General features: G+C 37.4%; 2 protein-coding genes across 2 annotated transcripts in view; both read right to left on the reverse strand.

Annotated features, from left to right (window-relative positions):
• The window catches only part of LOC120263653, a 7,344-nt gene extending 6,154 nt beyond the window's left edge, over positions 1–1,190 (reverse strand). Inside the window, 1 exon segment of the mRNA XM_039271617.1 lies at positions 1,089–1,190. Coding sequence (XP_039127551.1) covers positions 1,089–1,190 — 102 coding nt within the window.
• Positions 1,191–6,632: 5,442 nt separating this feature from the next.
• Positions 6,633–8,208, reverse strand: LOC120263654. Its single transcript, XM_039271619.1, has 5 exons — positions 8,045–8,208; positions 7,881–7,952; positions 7,665–7,735; positions 6,918–7,108; positions 6,633–6,757 (listed from the first exon to the last, which is right to left on the reverse strand). Exons 1-5 carry the CDS (start codon positions 8,206–8,208, stop codon positions 6,668–6,670), a joined length of 588 nt encoding a protein of 195 aa, XP_039127553.1. The 3' UTR covers positions 6,633–6,667.
• Positions 8,209–19,209: the final 11,001 nt, after the last annotated feature.

The raw sequence follows: 19,209 nt of genomic DNA on the forward strand, positions 1-19,209 counted from the left end.
GGTGTTAAGAATATATATGTTATAGATGTAAAGATAGTAATAAGAATAGAGAACAGGAGTATTCTACCAAACACTGGCACCCGAAGAATTAAACTTCTTCTTCTTCTTTTATTTCTCTCTTTTTCTTTTTCTTTCTCTTTTCTTTTTATCTCAAGTATACTAAAAATGAGGGGTATTTATAGGGTTACTAAGAGTTGAATGAGCAGCCGGGATCGATTCGATCCGACGGTCCAAAAATACCCCAGTTGGTGGAATAATGTGATGCGTGCGTCATCGCTGCGACTACCCGTATAGGTGAGTGCCTACGATATTCTTGGCTGCCTACTGATGATATCTAGAGGTTCTATATAGTGTCTTTGGTACACTACGATGAAATTGCTACTGATGGCGTCCATTAAAAATATTTGTTTATAACACTCCCCTTGGATGCCCTACGCACCAAAGGATATCGCCTCGTTAAAACCCTCTTTAGGAAAAACCCGATTGGGATAAAAAACCTAGCTAAGGAAAAAGAGTACACTATCTCTGGCACATTTGAGGAGTTCTTTGCCTCATTAAAAACCTTGCCTTGGAAAAACCCGTTTCGAGAAAAAAACCTCAGCGAAGGGAAAAAGAGTACGTCTCACCTCGAATAAATAACTTTTTAACTCATGTCGAGTACTTACGTCCTTAAGTCTTCTCATCCAGATTTTGTATATAAGTATTTGGTGAATCGCACTTAGGAAGTGATTTTTGTGAATAGATCGACTGATTCTCGCTAGATTGAATCTTTTAGCAACTCTATACGCCTACTTTCCGGAGATCATGAGTGTAGAAAAATTTTGGTGATATATGTTTGGATTACATCACCTTTAATATAACCTCATGTATTTGAGAAATACGAAGCATTGTTGTCTTCATAAATTCATGTAGCATTTGTTTGATTCTCGATGGTAATTTGCGAGGATATTTGATATATATGCCAATCGTAGATCGTAACCATTGGCATTCGCAGACTTGCTTCATGGAGAGCTAGAATTTCGACATGATTTGATGAAAGTAGTCTGTAGAGTTTGTTTTGTGGAACGCCTATGAGATACATTTTGTACCATTGTAAGAAAAACATGTATCCGATCGAGATCAGCCCTTTTATGAGGATCGAGACGGATCCCAGCGATCAAGAAACTCAGTGAGGTTGGATGAAGACTCATGTCGATAGAATAAACCCGGATCTGTGGTTCCTCGTAAATAACGTCAGCACATCTTTTTATTCCTTTCCAGTGCCTTACGTGCCGGTGTAGAAGCATATCTTGCTTAGAAGATTTACTGTTGAGCTATATCTCTGGTCTCGTATTATTTCAGAGATACGTTAATGCAGTCGATTGACTAAATATGGAGTTTCTGGACGAGAATGATCTCTCCTTCTTCCGGTGGTGAAATGGATCTTTCTCGAACATCAAGAGTTCGAGACGACCATTAGGCGTGTCTCGAGTGGATAAAGCCTTCTCCATATTGAATCTCTTCACAGCCTTTTTCCAGTATAGGGTTGATTGATGCTAGCAAATATTCCTGAGGATAAGTGCTCGATTTGTATACCTCAGGCGAATTTTGGTCTTTCCCAAATCTTTCGTTTTCAAATTCTTTTTCAAATATGATCATGCGTTGCTGATTTGGGAAGGGTGCCCTACTAGATTTAAATCATCCACATATCTGCTATCATGCAACAAAAGCCAGTTAGTATAACTTTTTAATAAACACACATGGACATATACTATCATTTTGGTATCCTTCTTTTTATAAGATATTCATCGAGGACGAGTTATACCACATCCGTCCAGATTGTTTTTAACCCTATAAAGAGATCTCTGTAATTTAATAGAGTATAAATGATGATTATTTGTAATGTTTGCTTTTCTATATCCTTCGAGGGATTTTTCATATATATATGTCATTTTTCAAGTAATCCATACGGATATCTTTGTGACAACATCCATCAATCTGATATCTAATTTATTACTATCTGCCGTGGCAATTAAAAATCTAAAAAGTAATTCCATCCATTACTGGAGAGTATGTCTCTTCATAATCGATACCGACGTTTGAGAAAAACCTTGACAACCGGGTCTTGCTTTTGTATCCTCATAATTTGATTATTTTTCATTTCTTTTTTTCTCACAAACACCCATTTATAACCGATTGGTTTTATCCTCTCTGGTGTTGGCACTATCGGCCCAAACACCTCACGTTTTGATAGGGAATTTAGCTCACTGGATAGCTTCTTTCCATTTTTGGCCAATCATTTCTTTATCGACATTCTTCAATGGATCGTGGCTCGGATCATTATCGGTATTTATTTCTATGTCTGCAGCCAGCATTTGTAGATGAATATATCATTTATTTTCGGTCTCATGCCGATTCGATCTTTGACCATCATCTACATAGCAAATTGAATTTTCAACATTTTCGAAAATATCACCCCCATTGATTCTTCATTAACTTGTTAGGGGTTTTATAATTTCCTCTCCCTTTTCACATGGGAGATCCTTATCTTTATTTTTACGCTTCCTTTTTCTAGGAGCTTTGAATCTTTAGCGCTCAATTGGTTTTCCACGTTTTTATCGTGGTTTATTTTCTACTTGATTTTCTTTCAATGGATTCTTAGGAATCTCAATTCTTGCAGGAGCATTAGCGAGTGGTATATATGATTTGGTTACCATTTTAGTATCGGTGAATGCATCGGGTATTTCATTTGCTGATATTTTTGCAATTTAATGATCCTTTGAACTTCAAGTTCACATTCATTGAAATGCGAGGATCGTATGTATGTAATCGTGATGCATTCAATCAATTTCTTTTTGGCTCGTTTTGAGTAATCATTTCTCCCCTAATGCAGGGGAAGGCAGATTCATCAAAATGATAATCCGCAAATCTTGCGATAAATACATCCCACGTTAATGGTTCTAAATATCGTATAATTGAAGGGGAATCATAACCAACATATATACCAAGTGTGCGTTGTGGACCCGTTTTTGCATCTGATTTGGTGGTGGTATTGGCACATATCTTGCATAACCAAAATATTCTTATATATGAAATATCGGGGCTCTTTTACCCATAACAAGTTGGTGTGGTGAATATGAATTACATGCGAGTGGGTCGGATCCAGTATTAAAAGCTGCGGCAGTGCAAAATAGCATGACCCCACGCACTTGTAGGCGGTTTCGTCCTTAATAACATTTGGATGAGCAATAATCTGAGTCTTTTAATTAATGACTCCGCTAACCCATTTTGGGTATGTACACTGAGCTACTTGGATGCTCGACATGTATTCAACTGCCATACTGATAATCATAAAATGATTTTGATGAAAATTCACCGACATTATCAAGGCGAATTGTCTTTATGGGATAATCTGAAATGTGTGCTTTAAGCCCGATAATTTGTGCGATAACCTTTAGCAAATGCTACATTCCTTGTAGGCGAAGTGAAACATGGGACCATCTAGTCGATGCATCGATTAAAACCATAAAAATACCTAAAATGGTCCACATAACGGATGTATTGGTCCACAAATGTCTCCTTGTATTCTTTCTAAAAATTTAGGAGATTCACGATCCACTTTTGTTATAGAAGGTCCGGTTATTAGCTTTCCCGATTGAACATCTTGAACATGCGTATTCATTATGTGTTAGGATTTTATAATCCTTCAGTGGGTGTCCATGAGAACTAGTAATAATCCGGCGCAACATAATAGCACCCGGATGTCCAAGTCTTTCATGCCATATTACAAACTAGTCTATAAGGAAATCTGACATATCTAAATATGTATTTTCAGTTACATTTAAATTATTTATGGAATTATCCTCAATTGGATCAACTATGGGGTTGTCAGCAAAAATTTGTCTCAATATCTTTACCTTTCTTGTTTTTAAGTGATTCTTGGTAAAGATGGACAAAATGTTTTGGGGTCCCCGCAAATTCGGACCAATGACCTTCGAGCCACAACGATAGCATGTATCTTTCTTTTGTCTCTAACCCCATCTTGTGGCTTTGTTGCTACGTTGATGTACATCAATTCTATTATCGCGTGGTCCGATATTATTTGGCCCTCACTCACGCACAGCGTAGTCCTCGACCACCATAATTTCCTCGTCCACCGCGGTTTTTAAAAACTAGCACCGCGACCACGCCATCTTCTTTGCCCAAAAATTAATTTTCAGCGTGAGTGCTCGATCCGGATGAGTCGAGATTGATGATTCCGCATCAACGATTCATTGTTTTGCTCCGCCACAAGGAGACAAGAAATTAATTCGAGAATTTTTGTAAAATTCTTTTCTCTATATTGTTGTTGTAATATAACATTTTAAATCGTGAAATGTTGTAAATATTTTTCTCGAGCATCATTCCTTCATCATCGCTTTCTCTCTAGAGGCAATCTGAAAACAATTTTTAAACATGTTCGGAATTATATTCTTGCACGCTTTTAAAATCTTGAAACACGAGGCTTGACCAATCATTGCGTGCTTTTAGGGCGAGTAGACCATTCCCGAGATGTTCAAATCTCTCTTTCGGGGATAACCACAATTCTCGTGGATCCTCGATGGTCAAGTATTCATTCTTGAGGCCATCATCGATATGATGCCTTATAAATATTAAGGCCTTCGCCTTGTTATCACTAGGCTCATTGTTATTAGCCTCGATAGTTTTACTCGGGGTTTCTTGCTTTCGGATGGAGCTTGATATCGAGGGCTCAGGGATATATAATTGCTCCCGAGATTTGAAGGGCCTCAAATTCTCTTTTTGCGATATTTGCCATTTTTCTCTTCAAAATAATAATACAACATGTAATTAGAATAGAGAGTCTGAGAATAAAACATAAAAGCATATATCATCGTTCATGTACTGCAGTCGTCTTGTTACGTATACGATACTATTCATGTACTGCAGTCTGCTTATGTATGCGGTACTATTCGTGTATACTAGATCTTTGTTCATACTACTCGCAATTATTGCGACATTGGGAATTAAAATTTGTTTGAAAGTGATTATAAGTTAAAATGGAAGAAGAAGTAAAGATAAGGGAGAGAAGAAAGTAGGGGCCGAGAAGAAAGGCCGGCGGAGAAATCCGACCAAGCTGCGGAGGAGGGCGCGAGGGAAGAGAAGGGGCGTGGCACGAGAAGAGAAAGGGTCGGGAGGTTCGCCGGGTGGAGTTTTTACACCTTCTCGGGGATCTGAGGCTTACCATGGCAGACTTGGGGAAGATTATACCAGAAGATTTGGATTTGATAGTAAACCTCATTGTAATAATAATATTATTATTTTTTTCTTGTTTATTTTAAAAAGTAATGGTAATATTAGCCTTAGTGGCTTTAGATCTGTATGTTTTTTTATGTATGCTTCTAAGAAAAAGCTGAAATTATGTATTAAATAAAATGTATGGTTTGCTAGTATTATATTACTCAGTCGAACCTTCTTGCATTCGAGTGTTAGAAATGGGTTCCACATATATAACATATATATTAGATAAGCTAAAGAAAATTAAAAATCATATGAGCAAATTCGATGCTCGATAACGATGTTAAGAATATATATGTTATAGATGTAAAGATAGTAATAAGAATAGAGAACCAGAGTATTTACCAAAAACCCAAAAACCTCGAAGAATTAACTTCTTCTTCTTTCTTCTTTTATTTCTCTCTTTTTCTTTTCTTCTCTTTTTCTTTTTATCTCAAAGTATACAAAAATGAGGGGTATTTATAGGGTTATAAGAGTTGAATGAGCGGCCAGGATCGATTCGATCCGAGCGGTCCAAAAATACTACGGTTGGTGGAATAGTAACAGATCTGCGGCCGCTACGATTACCATATGGGCGGTCACATGTCTGATGTGCTGGCCTACAGATGATATAAGTAATGCTTACCTACGAGTGAAATTGCTACGATGAGCATCCATTAAAAATATTTGTTTATAACAGTAGGTTATTTATTTATTTATTTATTTATTTATTTTTAAAGAAAAGTAGGTTGAATATTTAGAATTTCACCTTTTCCTTGGCATGACTATTTTTTGGGAGCTCGGAAAAAATATATTATAACAAATAATGAGATAAAAAGAGAATAAAAATTGTTTTCAAAGTTTTTTTATTTTTTATTTTTTTCCAAATAAAAATGGAGTGATTTAATCTTTCACATTCACTTCATATTACCGTTTTTTTACTAGAGGAAAAAAAAAGACTTCACCCTTTTAAGAAATTAAAATATAAAATTTGTGGGAAAAATTAGCTTCTAGAGAAAAAAAAAAAAAATCTTCACTGAGAAAATTAAAAAAAATAAAATTATCAATGATCTCTTGACCTATTGGTGTTTGATCTTTAACATAGGGTGTTTATATATGTTCTTATTAAGAAAATAGATTTGAACTTCAGCTCACGTGGGATGAAGGCATATATATTTTAAAAAATTAACTCCGCGTCTTACGTGGTTTGTTCACTTTGTATAAAAAAAATACGCTTTTGTTCAAAATTTTTACAAAAAAAAATTATTTTCATAAATTACTTCAAATTGAAAAAGAACACATACATATACATATACATATATATACACATACATACATATTGCTTATAAACAAGTCAATTACAAACATTATAATCACAAATTAAAACTCCTTCAAGTTATTCACTTTTAAGGCCTCAAATCTTTTCCTCTCCTTCTCCCAATGAAGCCTTCCTTTTGATCAAAGGATTCACCAATGAGTCCACGTCAGCCTCAATCTCATCAATCTATTAAAGATTACATAACAACCAAATTTCATTTACATTAATCAAAAACACACACACACACACACACACACACACACACACACACACACATATATATATAATGTGCTGTATCCACATTTTCCTTTTAACAAATAATTAAAGTTAATTATAATGTAATTACCTTATTGATGAAGCCTTCAACAGCCTCAGCACTCTTGTCCACGACTTGAGCTATATGTTCTACTTCCAAAACTGCCTTCTTTATCTCTCCATCTGGCAATGCATCGGCCACCGCTGATGATGCCTTCTCTGTAACTTCCGCCACACTTTCTACAACTTCAGCTATTGTCTCTATTGTCTCCTCCACTTGATCTAACATATAAATATTAAATTTTGATATCATTAGACATATTACGTTCATATATAACTTAATTTTATGTATGTTAAAATAAAACTATCAATTAGTTGTTATTCTTTATAGTTATTGTAATAAAGAATATGAAATAAGTTAATGTTATAAAAAAGAATGACTTTAATATTCATTGATTGATGTAATATAAAGGATTAACCTAATGTAATAGATTTATTCTTCTATCACGTTAAAAAGAAGAGAAGGTGCACAAAGAGAATTTTAACATGTTAAATATAAGTCTATATATATAAAATATATATATATATATATATATATATATATATATATATATATGAGGGTCAATCCTCTATACACGTTTACAGATTAAAAATCTGTGAACGTTACTTTGGACCGTTGGATTTCGATCCAACGGTCGGACACTATTTAATAAACAGTGTTACTGTGTTTATGAACTGTAGTTAAAAGTTAGCATTACTGTAGCTCTCTGTGGACGTCTATGCACGTCCACAGAGAACCTTTTCTCCATATATATATATATATTCAATTACTACGTACCTTGGATCCTTCTTACTCTTCCATAAAATGGCAAAGCTAAGAGAACCAATGCACCCCATAACCAGTTTGCCCTACATAAACAAACCACAAAGCGAAGTTCATAAAGTACAACCCATTAGCACATACATATATAACTTTACAAGATCTCTATATATTAACTAGATATATATATATCACGTATATAACTTATATACATATATATATATATATACATACCAAGACGGAAGATTGAGTAAGAAGAGGGGAACAGCAGAAGGTACTGTTTCAACAATGTTCTTCATTACTTCCCTATATATAAAAGAAACACATCAAGACATGATTAATCAAAACCAATTACAATCCATCAACTACAGCTTATACAATGAAAATAATTAACTCACATGTCATCATTTGATGCTCGAGAAACCGATAAACAGCGTCTTCTAATCGACGTAGTATTGACGCAACGGTAAGGATGAGAGATCAAGTAAACTAGAGACCTAAATTTAGAAGAGGAGAAGGTGTAGAAAGCAGAAGGATTAAGAGGAAGAAGTGTATTAGACATAGATAAACACAATCTTAATTTATAATCTTATGTATCCTCTCTATATAACTATTTAATAAGGTTTTTGTATGTGTGTGCGCATATATATATATATATCTGGTTTGAGATGAAGGGAAAGTAGGACAATAGTGGCTTTGAAAAGAAAAATGTGTTTGACTTTAGACCAAGTCCTTGATGAAAACGTGTAGGACTTTTGATGATAAAGCTTGTCTTAGGTATATGTCCTCCAATTGGGATAATCTTGATAAGCAGACAGCGTGTCATAATGGTTTTAAGGGAAAGTCTAAATGGTTTTCTTAGTTGAATGTTTTGTAATTTACTTCTTGTTAGGTACCATATTTATCTTTTCAATTCATGTTTAGATTGCTAAATTTATTTATTTTTTCATATTTTAATTGATACAACTTTTATGAGACAAATACATTAAAAACATATATAAATTCATTCTGGTTTATATATTTTATTGAATATTATTTTTTATCTCTATATTTTTAAAAGGATTTTGGCAAAAGAATATAAGTGAGAAAAATTTTAAAATATATAAATTAGTCCAGAAGGAGGCTAAAAAAGCCGTGAGCGAGGCTAAGGGTGTGTTTGGTTAGCAAGTGAGAGTCCGAAGTGGGGGAAGTCTGAAAACATCACTTCAGTGAAAGTGTGAATTTCATTTAGAAGTCTTGACTTCCATGTGTTTGGTTGAGAGGGAAATCCCCACTTCAGTAACCACTTCAGGTGTTTGGCTGGTGGAAATGAAAATCTGGAATACATCACTTCAGTAGTTTCTTGTGTTTGGTAACACCGAAGTGGGTCTATGAACACCACTTCGGTATAGAGGTGAGGTTACCCCATCTTGGTTATATAGGTTATTTTTTATTCATATAACATTGCCTATTAACATATTTAATGATAAATTCGGTTATTTTTATTAATACATTTTTAATTGAATTAATTTTGTTTGTTTTCTTATAACCCATAATTAAGGCATGTATTACTTTATAAGACTTAATACTTTCTTCTAATTTTTTTTTAGCATTATGATGTTTAAATTGAAATTGCTTTCTGCTAATTGTTTTCCTAAGTACAAGTTATATATCCAGTTTTGCAAACTATTACCAACTTAAATATATATAATAAATTTACATATGGTAATTAAAAAAAATACTTGGAACCTGTATATTTGTAAGAAAATAAGACAATCCTTAATTATCATCTTTGAAACTTTTGTTTATATTTTCCAATCACCCATACATTACTATGCACCAAGACAAAAAATAGGATGATAGACTGGATTGCTTCATTTAAGCAACAAATAGCTGTGTTGCTTAAAAACCCTTTGAAATTAAGAAAATACGAAATTCGGAACATACATACTTCACTACAAAAGCCATACAAATTCAGCATGATCTATCATTTGTTCAAATAGTTACCAAACAGATGGTGAGTGAAAACATACAGACATAACAATTTGAATCTACCAATACATGCAACCATCACTGTCTTGATTTCAAAAGTTTTGCGAAAACAACAAAAGCACTGCGAACCCGGTTTTTCCGACCCTCGATTTTTTTGAATAGAAGACCCCAACATTGTTTTTGTCCGAACAAACTCGTATTTGTAGTATCTCAAAGGAACCCATCCACATGCCTCATAAATCAGATCCTACAAGTGTAATTGCAATTAAAAATCGGATAATATCCAAAAATTAAACATATAATGAACATATAATCCGCTTACATGTCTCGCCTTTGTGTCCGAAAGCTAAGTCCTGTCTTCTTGGCATGGCTCGTGTAATAGCAAGAGTGACATTATGCACATTCATTGGCATTATAGTTTATGTAAAAAACAACCGAGCGAATACAAACTATACAAGGTGGCTGCAATGGTCGCAGCAAGTGCCTCCTGATTGCCTCGCCACACTCATATAAACAAATACATCCATAGATTTAGAAACGGGAAAAATACATAGGGAACCAATTACCAAAATGAGATACGTAATGGTCGCAAAAGATTGGCAATGAACTACCAGATCATTTTTGCCCCGCCAGCGCCCCAATCTGGTTTTTGTCCCATAAAACGCGTGTGCCTCAGTGCAATGTCACACTTGCCTTTCATCATTGCCATTATACCATAACCTGAAATACGAACAAAAACAAAAGAAAGATAGCCATGTTAGTAACAAACACACAAATATCCAAACATGGCATAGCAACAGGAATACAACTAGGTCTCAACAACATACACATGTCAAGAGCATGAAATGCAGAAAGCCAAAACAAATTAAATGCATAACGGACGCAACGACAGCAAGATATCACTTGCTGGGTCACTCCGTATCAAAACATGAGTCAGTTATGATGCATGAAATGCAGGGACATGCAATGAAATAAGTAGGAAGTAGAATGCAGGATCTCGTCATTCCATCCTCGACAGAAATTGTTCGATCCAATCCTTCCTCAGTTCCATATCTTTGACTAGGAATCCTCTTGCCTCGTTCTCACGAAACTGCAGATAATCAAACACCTGAACGAGTTCCTTCTTCTGAAACCCGTCAACCTCCATAACTTTCGCATACAATGGCTCCGTCCAGTGGGTGGGGTTCTTAATGGCAGCTGCCATTTCGCCCACCACAATAATTAGGTCACCCATCATAGAAGGGTTCTTCGAGCCCCTACTTGAACGTTGTGACCTTTGTGCAGATGAGGTTGCGGGACTACCAACAATCGGTGGGGCAGAGTTTCAATCCAGCTAGCCATCTACATAATGAGGATGACATTATTGATTTCAGCATTAACCTACTAACTTAAGTCAGTAAATAGAACTCATAAATTGGCGGCTACTACTCAGCGGAAGGCTATTTTAGTGTATTTGTGTATAACTAATGCAATGGATCAGACACAATTCATGTGATACTCGAAAGGTAGAAAAAAAATTCAGAAGTATCAGCATCAAGATACATATACCAGGAAATAGTAATAATTCTTCAAAATTAAGAGCATGAATCAGATAAGAGATAATGCATCTTCAAAATTAAACAAAGGCTGATAATAAAACTCAAAACAAAGCTAGAACATGCTATGGTTACATCAGGAAGATGAAATTAAAAGCCAACAATGAAATAACATGGTATGATTGGCATACAAAAAATAAGAGCAAGAATCAGATAATAGGTACTGCAACTTCATAATTAACACAGACTGAGAATAATCAGGAAATAAAAATAAAAGCTAACAATGAAATAACATGCTATGATTGGCATACAAATATAAGATCATAAATCGAGATATAGGAAATGCAGACTCAAAAATTAAATAAAAGTCGATAATAAAATTCAAAACAAAGCTAGAACATGCTATGGTTACAACAGAAGATGAAATTAAAAAACCAACACCGAACTAACATGGTATGATTGGAATACAAAAAAATAAGAGCATGAATCGATAAGAGGTAATGCATCTTCAAAAATTAAACAAAAGGTCGATAATAAAACTCAAAACCAAAGCTAGAACATGCTATGGTTACATCAGAAGATGAAATTAAAAAGCCAACACCGAACTAACATGGTATGATTGGCATACAAAAAAATAAGAGCATGAATCGGATAAGAGGTAATGCATCTTCAAATTTAAACAAAGGTCGAGAATAAAAATTCAAACCAAAGCTAGAACATGCTATGGTTACATCGGGAATATGAAAATTAAAAAGGCAACACCGAACTAACATGGTATGATTGGCATACAAAAATAAGAGCATGAATCAGATAAGAGGTAATGCATCTTCAAAACTTAAACAAAGGCTGATAATAAAACTCAAACCAAAAAGCTAGAACATGCTATGGTTACATCGAGGAAAAGAGCAACAAATGAAATAGCATGGTATGATTGGCATACAAAAATAAGAGCATAAATCAGATAATAGGTAGTGCATCTTCAAAAGTAAACAAAGGCTGAGAATAATCGGGAAATAAAAAAATAAAAAGCTAACAATGAAATAACATGCTATGATTTGCATACAAATATAAGATCATAAATCGGATAATAGGAAATGCAGACTTCACAATTAACAAACGATGAGAATAAAAATTCAAAACCAAAGCTAGAACATGCTATGGTTACATCAGGAAGATGAAATTAAAAGCCAACAATGAAATAACATGGTATGATTGCCATACAAAAATAAGAGCATAAATCAGATAAGAGGTAATGCATCTACAAAATTAAACAAAGGATGAGAATAACATTCAAACCAAAGCTAGAACATGCTTTTGGTTACATCAGAAAGCAGGCAACAATGAAATAACTTGCTTTGATTGTCATACAAAAAAATAAGATCATAAATCGGATAAGTGGAAAAATGCATCTTCAAAAATTAAACATGGCAAATTACAGGCCGTGAACAACTGCAACTTAGTAAAATAAGAAAATTAAGGAGAAAATTTAATGTTGTTGCAATATCAAATAAACTAGATTTAGACTGGAAAAAATTAATGTTGTTGCATATCCGTAAGGAAAAAGAAGAACGGTTGAATGAAACCCTGGAAAAATACACACACGGCATATCAAACCCCTAAAAAATTGATAGTAAGATAAGAAGCTAACATGATAAATACCCTAGGATCGAACAATGGAAAAAATTGATGTTCTTGTAGATCTAGAAAAAAGAATGGGGCAAGACAAACCCATAAAAAAAATACACACACACATTCGCATCCTCAGAAAAACTTAAAGAAAAAAATGAGGAAAAAACCATGGTACGATGATTACTTCATGACCAGAAGCAATCAAAAATAAAAAATCCTTTGATGTTCTTCCAGATCTATAAGGAACAAGAAGAACGACAGAAGATAAACCCTAGGGAAAAATACAAATACGTTCGCATCCTCAGAAAACCTAAACGGAAAACCCAACTGTTGAAAACGATGGCATGAAGATTGCATGATAAAACCATAAAAAAAATGATGGTCATGCAGATCTGTACCAAATAACAAGAATGGAAGCTTGAAAACAAACAACAACAAACCGCGAGGAAAACAAAAGGAAAAAACTGGAAAATAAAACACATAAACATCATCGTTCACAACCGTTGGGAAGAGAGATGGCTACCAAGTAGATGGTAGTAGAGAGACTGGTCGACGGCGAGAGAGAGAGAGGACAGTAGACGGTGAAGTAAAAGAGGGCAATCACCCGGAGGAGATGAAGGGGCGAAGTAGACGACGAGAAAGAGGCCGGGTTGCGGCCGAAGAGGGAAGACGGAGAGATGGCGAAGCAAACCCTAGACGGGTTGATGGGAAAAAGGCAGGAAGTGGCACGGGAAATGGGAAAAAGGCGGGGTGAGTGTAAACATAATCACGTGGGACCACGTGACGGAAGTCAGCTGGTTCAAACCCGACTTCTGGATTTTTCTCGCCGAAGTCAAATGGAGAAGTTGTTGGTTTTGGAAGTGAGGAAATCAGCATTTCGGAATCCACTTCCGCGAACCAAACACAAGGAAGTCATTGGGAACTCACCGGTTCAGTCACTTCGGCTTCCACTTCGGCGAACCAAACACGCCCTAAGTATAAGACTTATGATACACTATATACTAATTAGGTTCAAAAGAAAACATATAGTTTTTTTTTTTTTTGGAAATAAATGTGGATAAACCACAACTTTATTGAAAAATGAAAGACATGAACATAAGATAAAAGCTTTCATCAGAAGTGAGGAGAAAAACTAAGAACGACAGGAAAATAAAATACAAGGAGAAAAGAAGCTGGGTAGGCGAAGACACCGTCCCGGGTCCCTCGAGCCCTGCCTAAACCATCAAAAAGGAGCAACTACTCCTGCAAGATGATCGTGGGTCCGACTCTCCAAATGAGATTTGAGGTTCTAGCACTGAAGAAATTAAGGGATCGCTTAATTTTCTGAGAAGCTTCAGTAATAGCTGGCTACTGACAATCAGCTGCAGTTGAGAACCAAGAGAGAAACATATAGTTTAGCTAAAATTAGAGAAAAGAAAATGTGGAATTTAGGGAGTTTTTGTGAAGATAATAAGATGCTAGTGAAGGATGAGGATCAAATTAAGGAAAGATTGAGAGGATCTCCAAACCAACACTAAAAATGTAAAACAAGAAGAATTTAACATTCTTCACATTTCAACAAATCAACTGCAAACATTTTATAAACATGCTAACATAAAATTAAGGACAAGAGTTTCAAAGGAATTTAAAGAGTCGAATAATTATTTAATATCACAAGAATAAAGAATAGTAACTAAATATATTCTTCTAGGGGTTCTTTTTCTTCTTCTTTCGTTTTTTTTTGTCCCTTTAGCTCTTGTTCAAAAACCTTTCCTCTTGTAGTTTTTTAGTCTTTAGACCTAAATCTTTATTCCCTAATGAAAGCCTTTTTTTTAGATAAAAAGTAGATAAACCACATTCATTAAACGAAAAGGCACAGAACAAACAAGAGTACAAAGATAACCTCACCCAGGAGTGAGGAACAAAACAAAGGAGAAACAACAACACACTAGGAAAAACAACACAAGTAGCCAACTAGAGGAGAACCGCCTTAGGGGGCTAACACAAGACAACAACATCAAGACTAGCCTTCACCCTGAGAGAACGCCAACTCCGCCTGAGCACCTTGCTCCCGGTCCTTGGAAGAGAGAAAATCAAGGCTCCTCTTAATCTTTCCACTGGGCTCCTCCAGTTTTGCCTTCTTTGACTCAGGAATTGCATTTATCCACATGAGCACCATATGAATAATTTTAAAAATAATAGAAGTAGTCGAAGAACATGAAGAAGTAAATATGCATGCATTTCGCTCAATCCGGATATTCCAAATAATGGCCCTCAGAAGAAGATCCCAGAAAGAAGACAGGGATCTCCCAATATTTCGATGCCAACTTCCCCACAATTCCCCTAAAGAGTTGGGGCTACTACGGAGACCAAAGAGCTGCCCAAAGAAGTTCCAAATATAAGAAGCCATCGAGCATTGGGTGAAAAGATGATCAGAAGTCTCCCAGACGGACTTTGTGCTTCTGTGACTCATTAAGCTCCATGAACGAGCTTCTCACACCGGTCATGTGATTCGAACACCCACTATCCACGATCCACACGGAGCTTGCCGGATTTTCTCCTGCACAGTGAGCCAGAAAAATATTGCTTACCTCCTTCTCCTTTTCTTCTGCAACGAGAGAGGATCCCCCTTTCTCCACTGGTTTTTCCCTGTAAAAAGAGTTAGCTTTTATATGTCCAAAACGTTTACAGTGATGACATTGGATGTTGCTCTTGTACATCCTTTGCTCTCCACCATATTGTTGCTTCTGCTCCACTCTTCCTCTTCCTCGTCCAGAACCTCTGAACGAGTATCTTCCTCTACCTCTCGATGGTGAATAACCAACTTCCTTCGATGAAGACTGAGGCTCAGACCTCACATGAAGAACTTTCTCTTCAACTGGATCAGCTTGACTGATCAGTCTAGCTTCATGTGCTTTCAGTGACCCCGTAAGAACATCCAAGGTGAGCTTAGTGATATCCTTGGATTCTTCTATTGCCGTCACTACATGGTTGAACTTAGCCCCCATGCTTCTCAGCACCTTTCCGACCACCATAGCTTCAGAGATAGTGTCACCAAGTCTCTTCATTTCGTTCACCATTTCTTCAACATGAGTAATGAAGTCTTCGACACACTCATTGTTCTTAATCTTGAGGTTTTCAAAGCCTTGTCGCAATGCTTGCAACTTCACCGCCGTAAGCTTGGGGTCACCTTGGTACTGCCGTTTCAGACGATCCCAAGCCCATTTAGCTGTCTCAACTGCCTCTATGCGAGAGAACACCTTGAGGTTCACGCATGCACCGGATCAAGTAGAGGGCTTTTTGAGTCTCTCTTCTTATGCTCCTTCGCCTTAGCCTCGTCTTCACCTTCCGGGATTCCCTTATCGATCAAATCCCACAAATCTTGAGAACGAAACAGTGTTCTCATCATAATACTCCATGCTCCATAATCTTCACCATCGGTAAAGGAGGCATACCATTTGCAGCCATGCTTACAGCTTTAGAACTCAACCAAGAGATAGAACAACGCACACACACAGGTGGATCGAGTGGTCTCTGATACCACTGTTCAAGATTCTGGGGAAGAGATGAGAGAGCAACTGAACTTAATAATCAAAATAAAAACAACAGGTGAAAGGTTGCTGGCTTAACATTCAAAATAAGGATACTTGACCATACATATATCAAAACATAATATTAAAGTAGCATACTAGGACACCTAGTGCATGCTCGGCATTGTCATCCAATGCTTGTACGAGGCTTTTACCCATAACCTCTTTCACATACTTGACTTGAGAGCATTCTGCAATAGATCTACATAATGGCCACAAGATACTGACCATTCTCCTGACTTTATATCTGCATCACATACCACGCCTCACCAATGATCTTCACCAACCGCAATGACTGGGTCAAGGGGGTTCTTCTCATGAGAGTCTTGGTGTGACCCGTAGTTCTCGTCCGTCCGTCAAGGGGGCTCTCTGGAGCACGCACAATATCCCGGCGACAGAGAATAGAAAACATAAGGTTGTTGTGTAGGAGCGTTCGTCCTCACATGCAATTGTGAGGGAGGGATCTTCTTCTCTACTGCCGCGGCGTAGTGAAGGAGGGAGTGCATCGCAGAGGGCTTCAACTGAGACTGGCCGGACATCCTTGGTGTCTGAGATAGATGCCCTCAATCTCCCGACGGTGGTTGAGCGCTGCTCTCCTGATATTATTCCCTTGAAGGTTGAGCTAGGCTCCCCTCACCGGTAGTCAAAGACTGGTCTTCGGACCAGTGGCTGGACCGGTGGTCACTCCGAGTGCCTCGGCCGATCCGCTGGTCATGGAAGGGCTCGGTCTCCCGAGCACAGCAGGGCAGACCAGGTGAGTAATCTGACGTCGCGGGGCCCGAGAGGGAGATGTGTCGAATCGTGTGGGGTCTGTGATCCGGCACCGAGATTGGTGACACGTAACCCATCCGAGGTTGACGTGGATACGGATGATAGAGGACGGGTGGATCGGTCTGTGGAGATAGGGGATTTACGCATCAATCGATCGATGGAGCGGGTTGTGAATAGCGAGGCCAAGGCTTTAGATCCTCTTGCTGATGTTATTGGGCTGGAGAGTGAAGTGGGCTTGGCATCGGGATTGTATGCTTCTGAGGATCCTCTCATTCTTTGTGAAGTGGACCAGACATTGGGTAGTCGCAATGTTGGGGTTGGGCCAATCATTAATGTTGGCTCTAGTGTTCAGGGTGGTGGGCCGAATTCGGAGCACAATGGTTCAGATTCTTTAGAGAATATTACAGTTGGGCCTGATGGTGTTTCTCAGGGCCCATCTTGTGTGGGTTTCAAGTACATAGATGAGAAGCCAAATTTGACACCTCCTGATGGTTTTTTATGGCATTTTTTATCAGGGACATGGACTATGGTCCCAGCTATTGAGGTTGAGCCTGATGATGATTTCAGATCCTCAGTGGGAGGAAAAGTTGTAGATCGTTCAGATGATCAGGTCTCAGATAGGGCTATAGAGGAGACTGATTTGGAATTGGATGATTCAGTTACAGAATTTGATTTTCAATCCGGATTAGTTTCTTCTCCTGCTGATTCTGCGATTGGTACCAGGAAGAGTGAGCTGAAAAAGATGCCTCCCTCGAGATTCAACGAGGATGCGGGATTTCTTTTGGACCCACCTCGATCTGCTAAAAAGAAGGGTGCAGGAGGGGACAACTCCAAAGTGGTTGCTGTGGGGACACAGGAAAAGTTCAAAGAGTCAGTTGCTATTATCTAGAGGAGTCTAGACTTTTTAGATCCTCGGGTGGAGGAAGCTAGCCGTGTTCCAGCTATGGAGGAGGACCTGGAGCAGAACGAAGGTTAGCGATGTTGGATGATGTTCTAGAGGAAGCCTCCTGGTTCCTCTTTTCTGTGGTGTTTTGGTGGGGCTACCACATCTTGTGGTGGCTTTTATTTCTCTGTTTCTTTGTTTGTGTTACTCACCAGTATGGTGGGACTTTTGTACTGGTTTGACTTTATTAATCTATGTGGTTTATCCACCTTTTCAAAAAAAAAAATTTTGCCTTCTATTCTTTCATGCAACTCATTTGATTTGGTTATGTCGATATTCTGCCAACTGTTGGAACTCTATCCTTAGTTGGCTGGGTCTCCAACACTCTTTCTTTCCCCAGCTTGCCAATGGCTCTTGGCTCACTTATGACTTTCCTCTACACATTAATGCTATGTTTGCTAGGGCCATTACTTGGCAAATCTGGATTGCCAGATGTTTTCTAGTCTTTCGTCATCAATCCCCGAATTTCTATCGAATCCCTCATTTGGCCTGGGCTAGAGTGCTTGACTTCTTCACTGCTAACGCTCTTTTTGGCATGAAAAAATTTATTTCTTCTCGCAGGCCCCATTACTCCATTCTGGTCTCCACTGATGCGGCCTGGGATGCTCAGACAGGTATGGCTGGCTATGGATTTATTATCTATACTAATCAAATGGTTGTTTTACTTGCAGGCGCTGCAGGTGACAAGCTTTTCTCATCTCTCCTTGAAGCTGAATTGCGTGTCATTCTCCGAGCTTTGGAGCATTGTTACGCCAACAACTGGATCCCTACCACTCTCTTCATCGACTGGCACTGGTCATATCCGACTTTTCTCAAAAACTTCAACAATCTTACTGCCTGGAGACTTACTTCCATTGTCAGAGCCATTAAAAGTTTTACTCATACTTGGGAGGACTTCTCCTTTGATCATGTCCCGCGTGACCTTAATTCAGTTGCTGACCAGCTTGCTCACTTTGGCCTTGTCAATCCTCAAACCTCTCTCTTTGCTCAAGGACGCGACCGGCCTAGCTGGCTTGAGGATATCTGCTCTGCTTATTTCTTCTCTTTCTAATTTGTTTTCTTTTTCCTTAGCTTCTTGTAGCTCCTTTTTGTAACAAAACAAAAATAATAATAATAATAATAATAATAATAATAATAATAATATA

This window comes from Dioscorea cayenensis, chromosome 6 (assembly GCF_009730915.1).
Source record: "Dioscorea cayenensis subsp. rotundata cultivar TDr96_F1 chromosome 6, TDr96_F1_v2_PseudoChromosome.rev07_lg8_w22 25.fasta, whole genome shotgun sequence".
Taxonomy (NCBI): Eukaryota; Viridiplantae; Streptophyta; class Magnoliopsida; order Dioscoreales; family Dioscoreaceae; genus Dioscorea; species Dioscorea cayenensis.

What these genes read in the sequence shown, in the direction of transcription:
- LOC120263654 (XM_039271619.1), bottom strand. Translation starts at nt 8,208, where the DNA reads ATGTCTAATACACTTCTTCCTCTTAATCCTTCTGCTTTCTACACCTTC. An exon ending in TTACTCAATCTTCCGTCTTG is followed by an intron (nt 7,736 to 7,880) that starts GTATGTATATAT and finishes TTGTTTATGTAG; the next exon opens with GGCAAACTGGTTATGGGGTG. An exon ending in AAGAGTAAGAAGGATCCAAG is followed by an intron (nt 7,109 to 7,664) that starts GTACGTAGTAAT and finishes TTTATATGTTAG; the next exon opens with ATCAAGTGGAGGAGACAATA.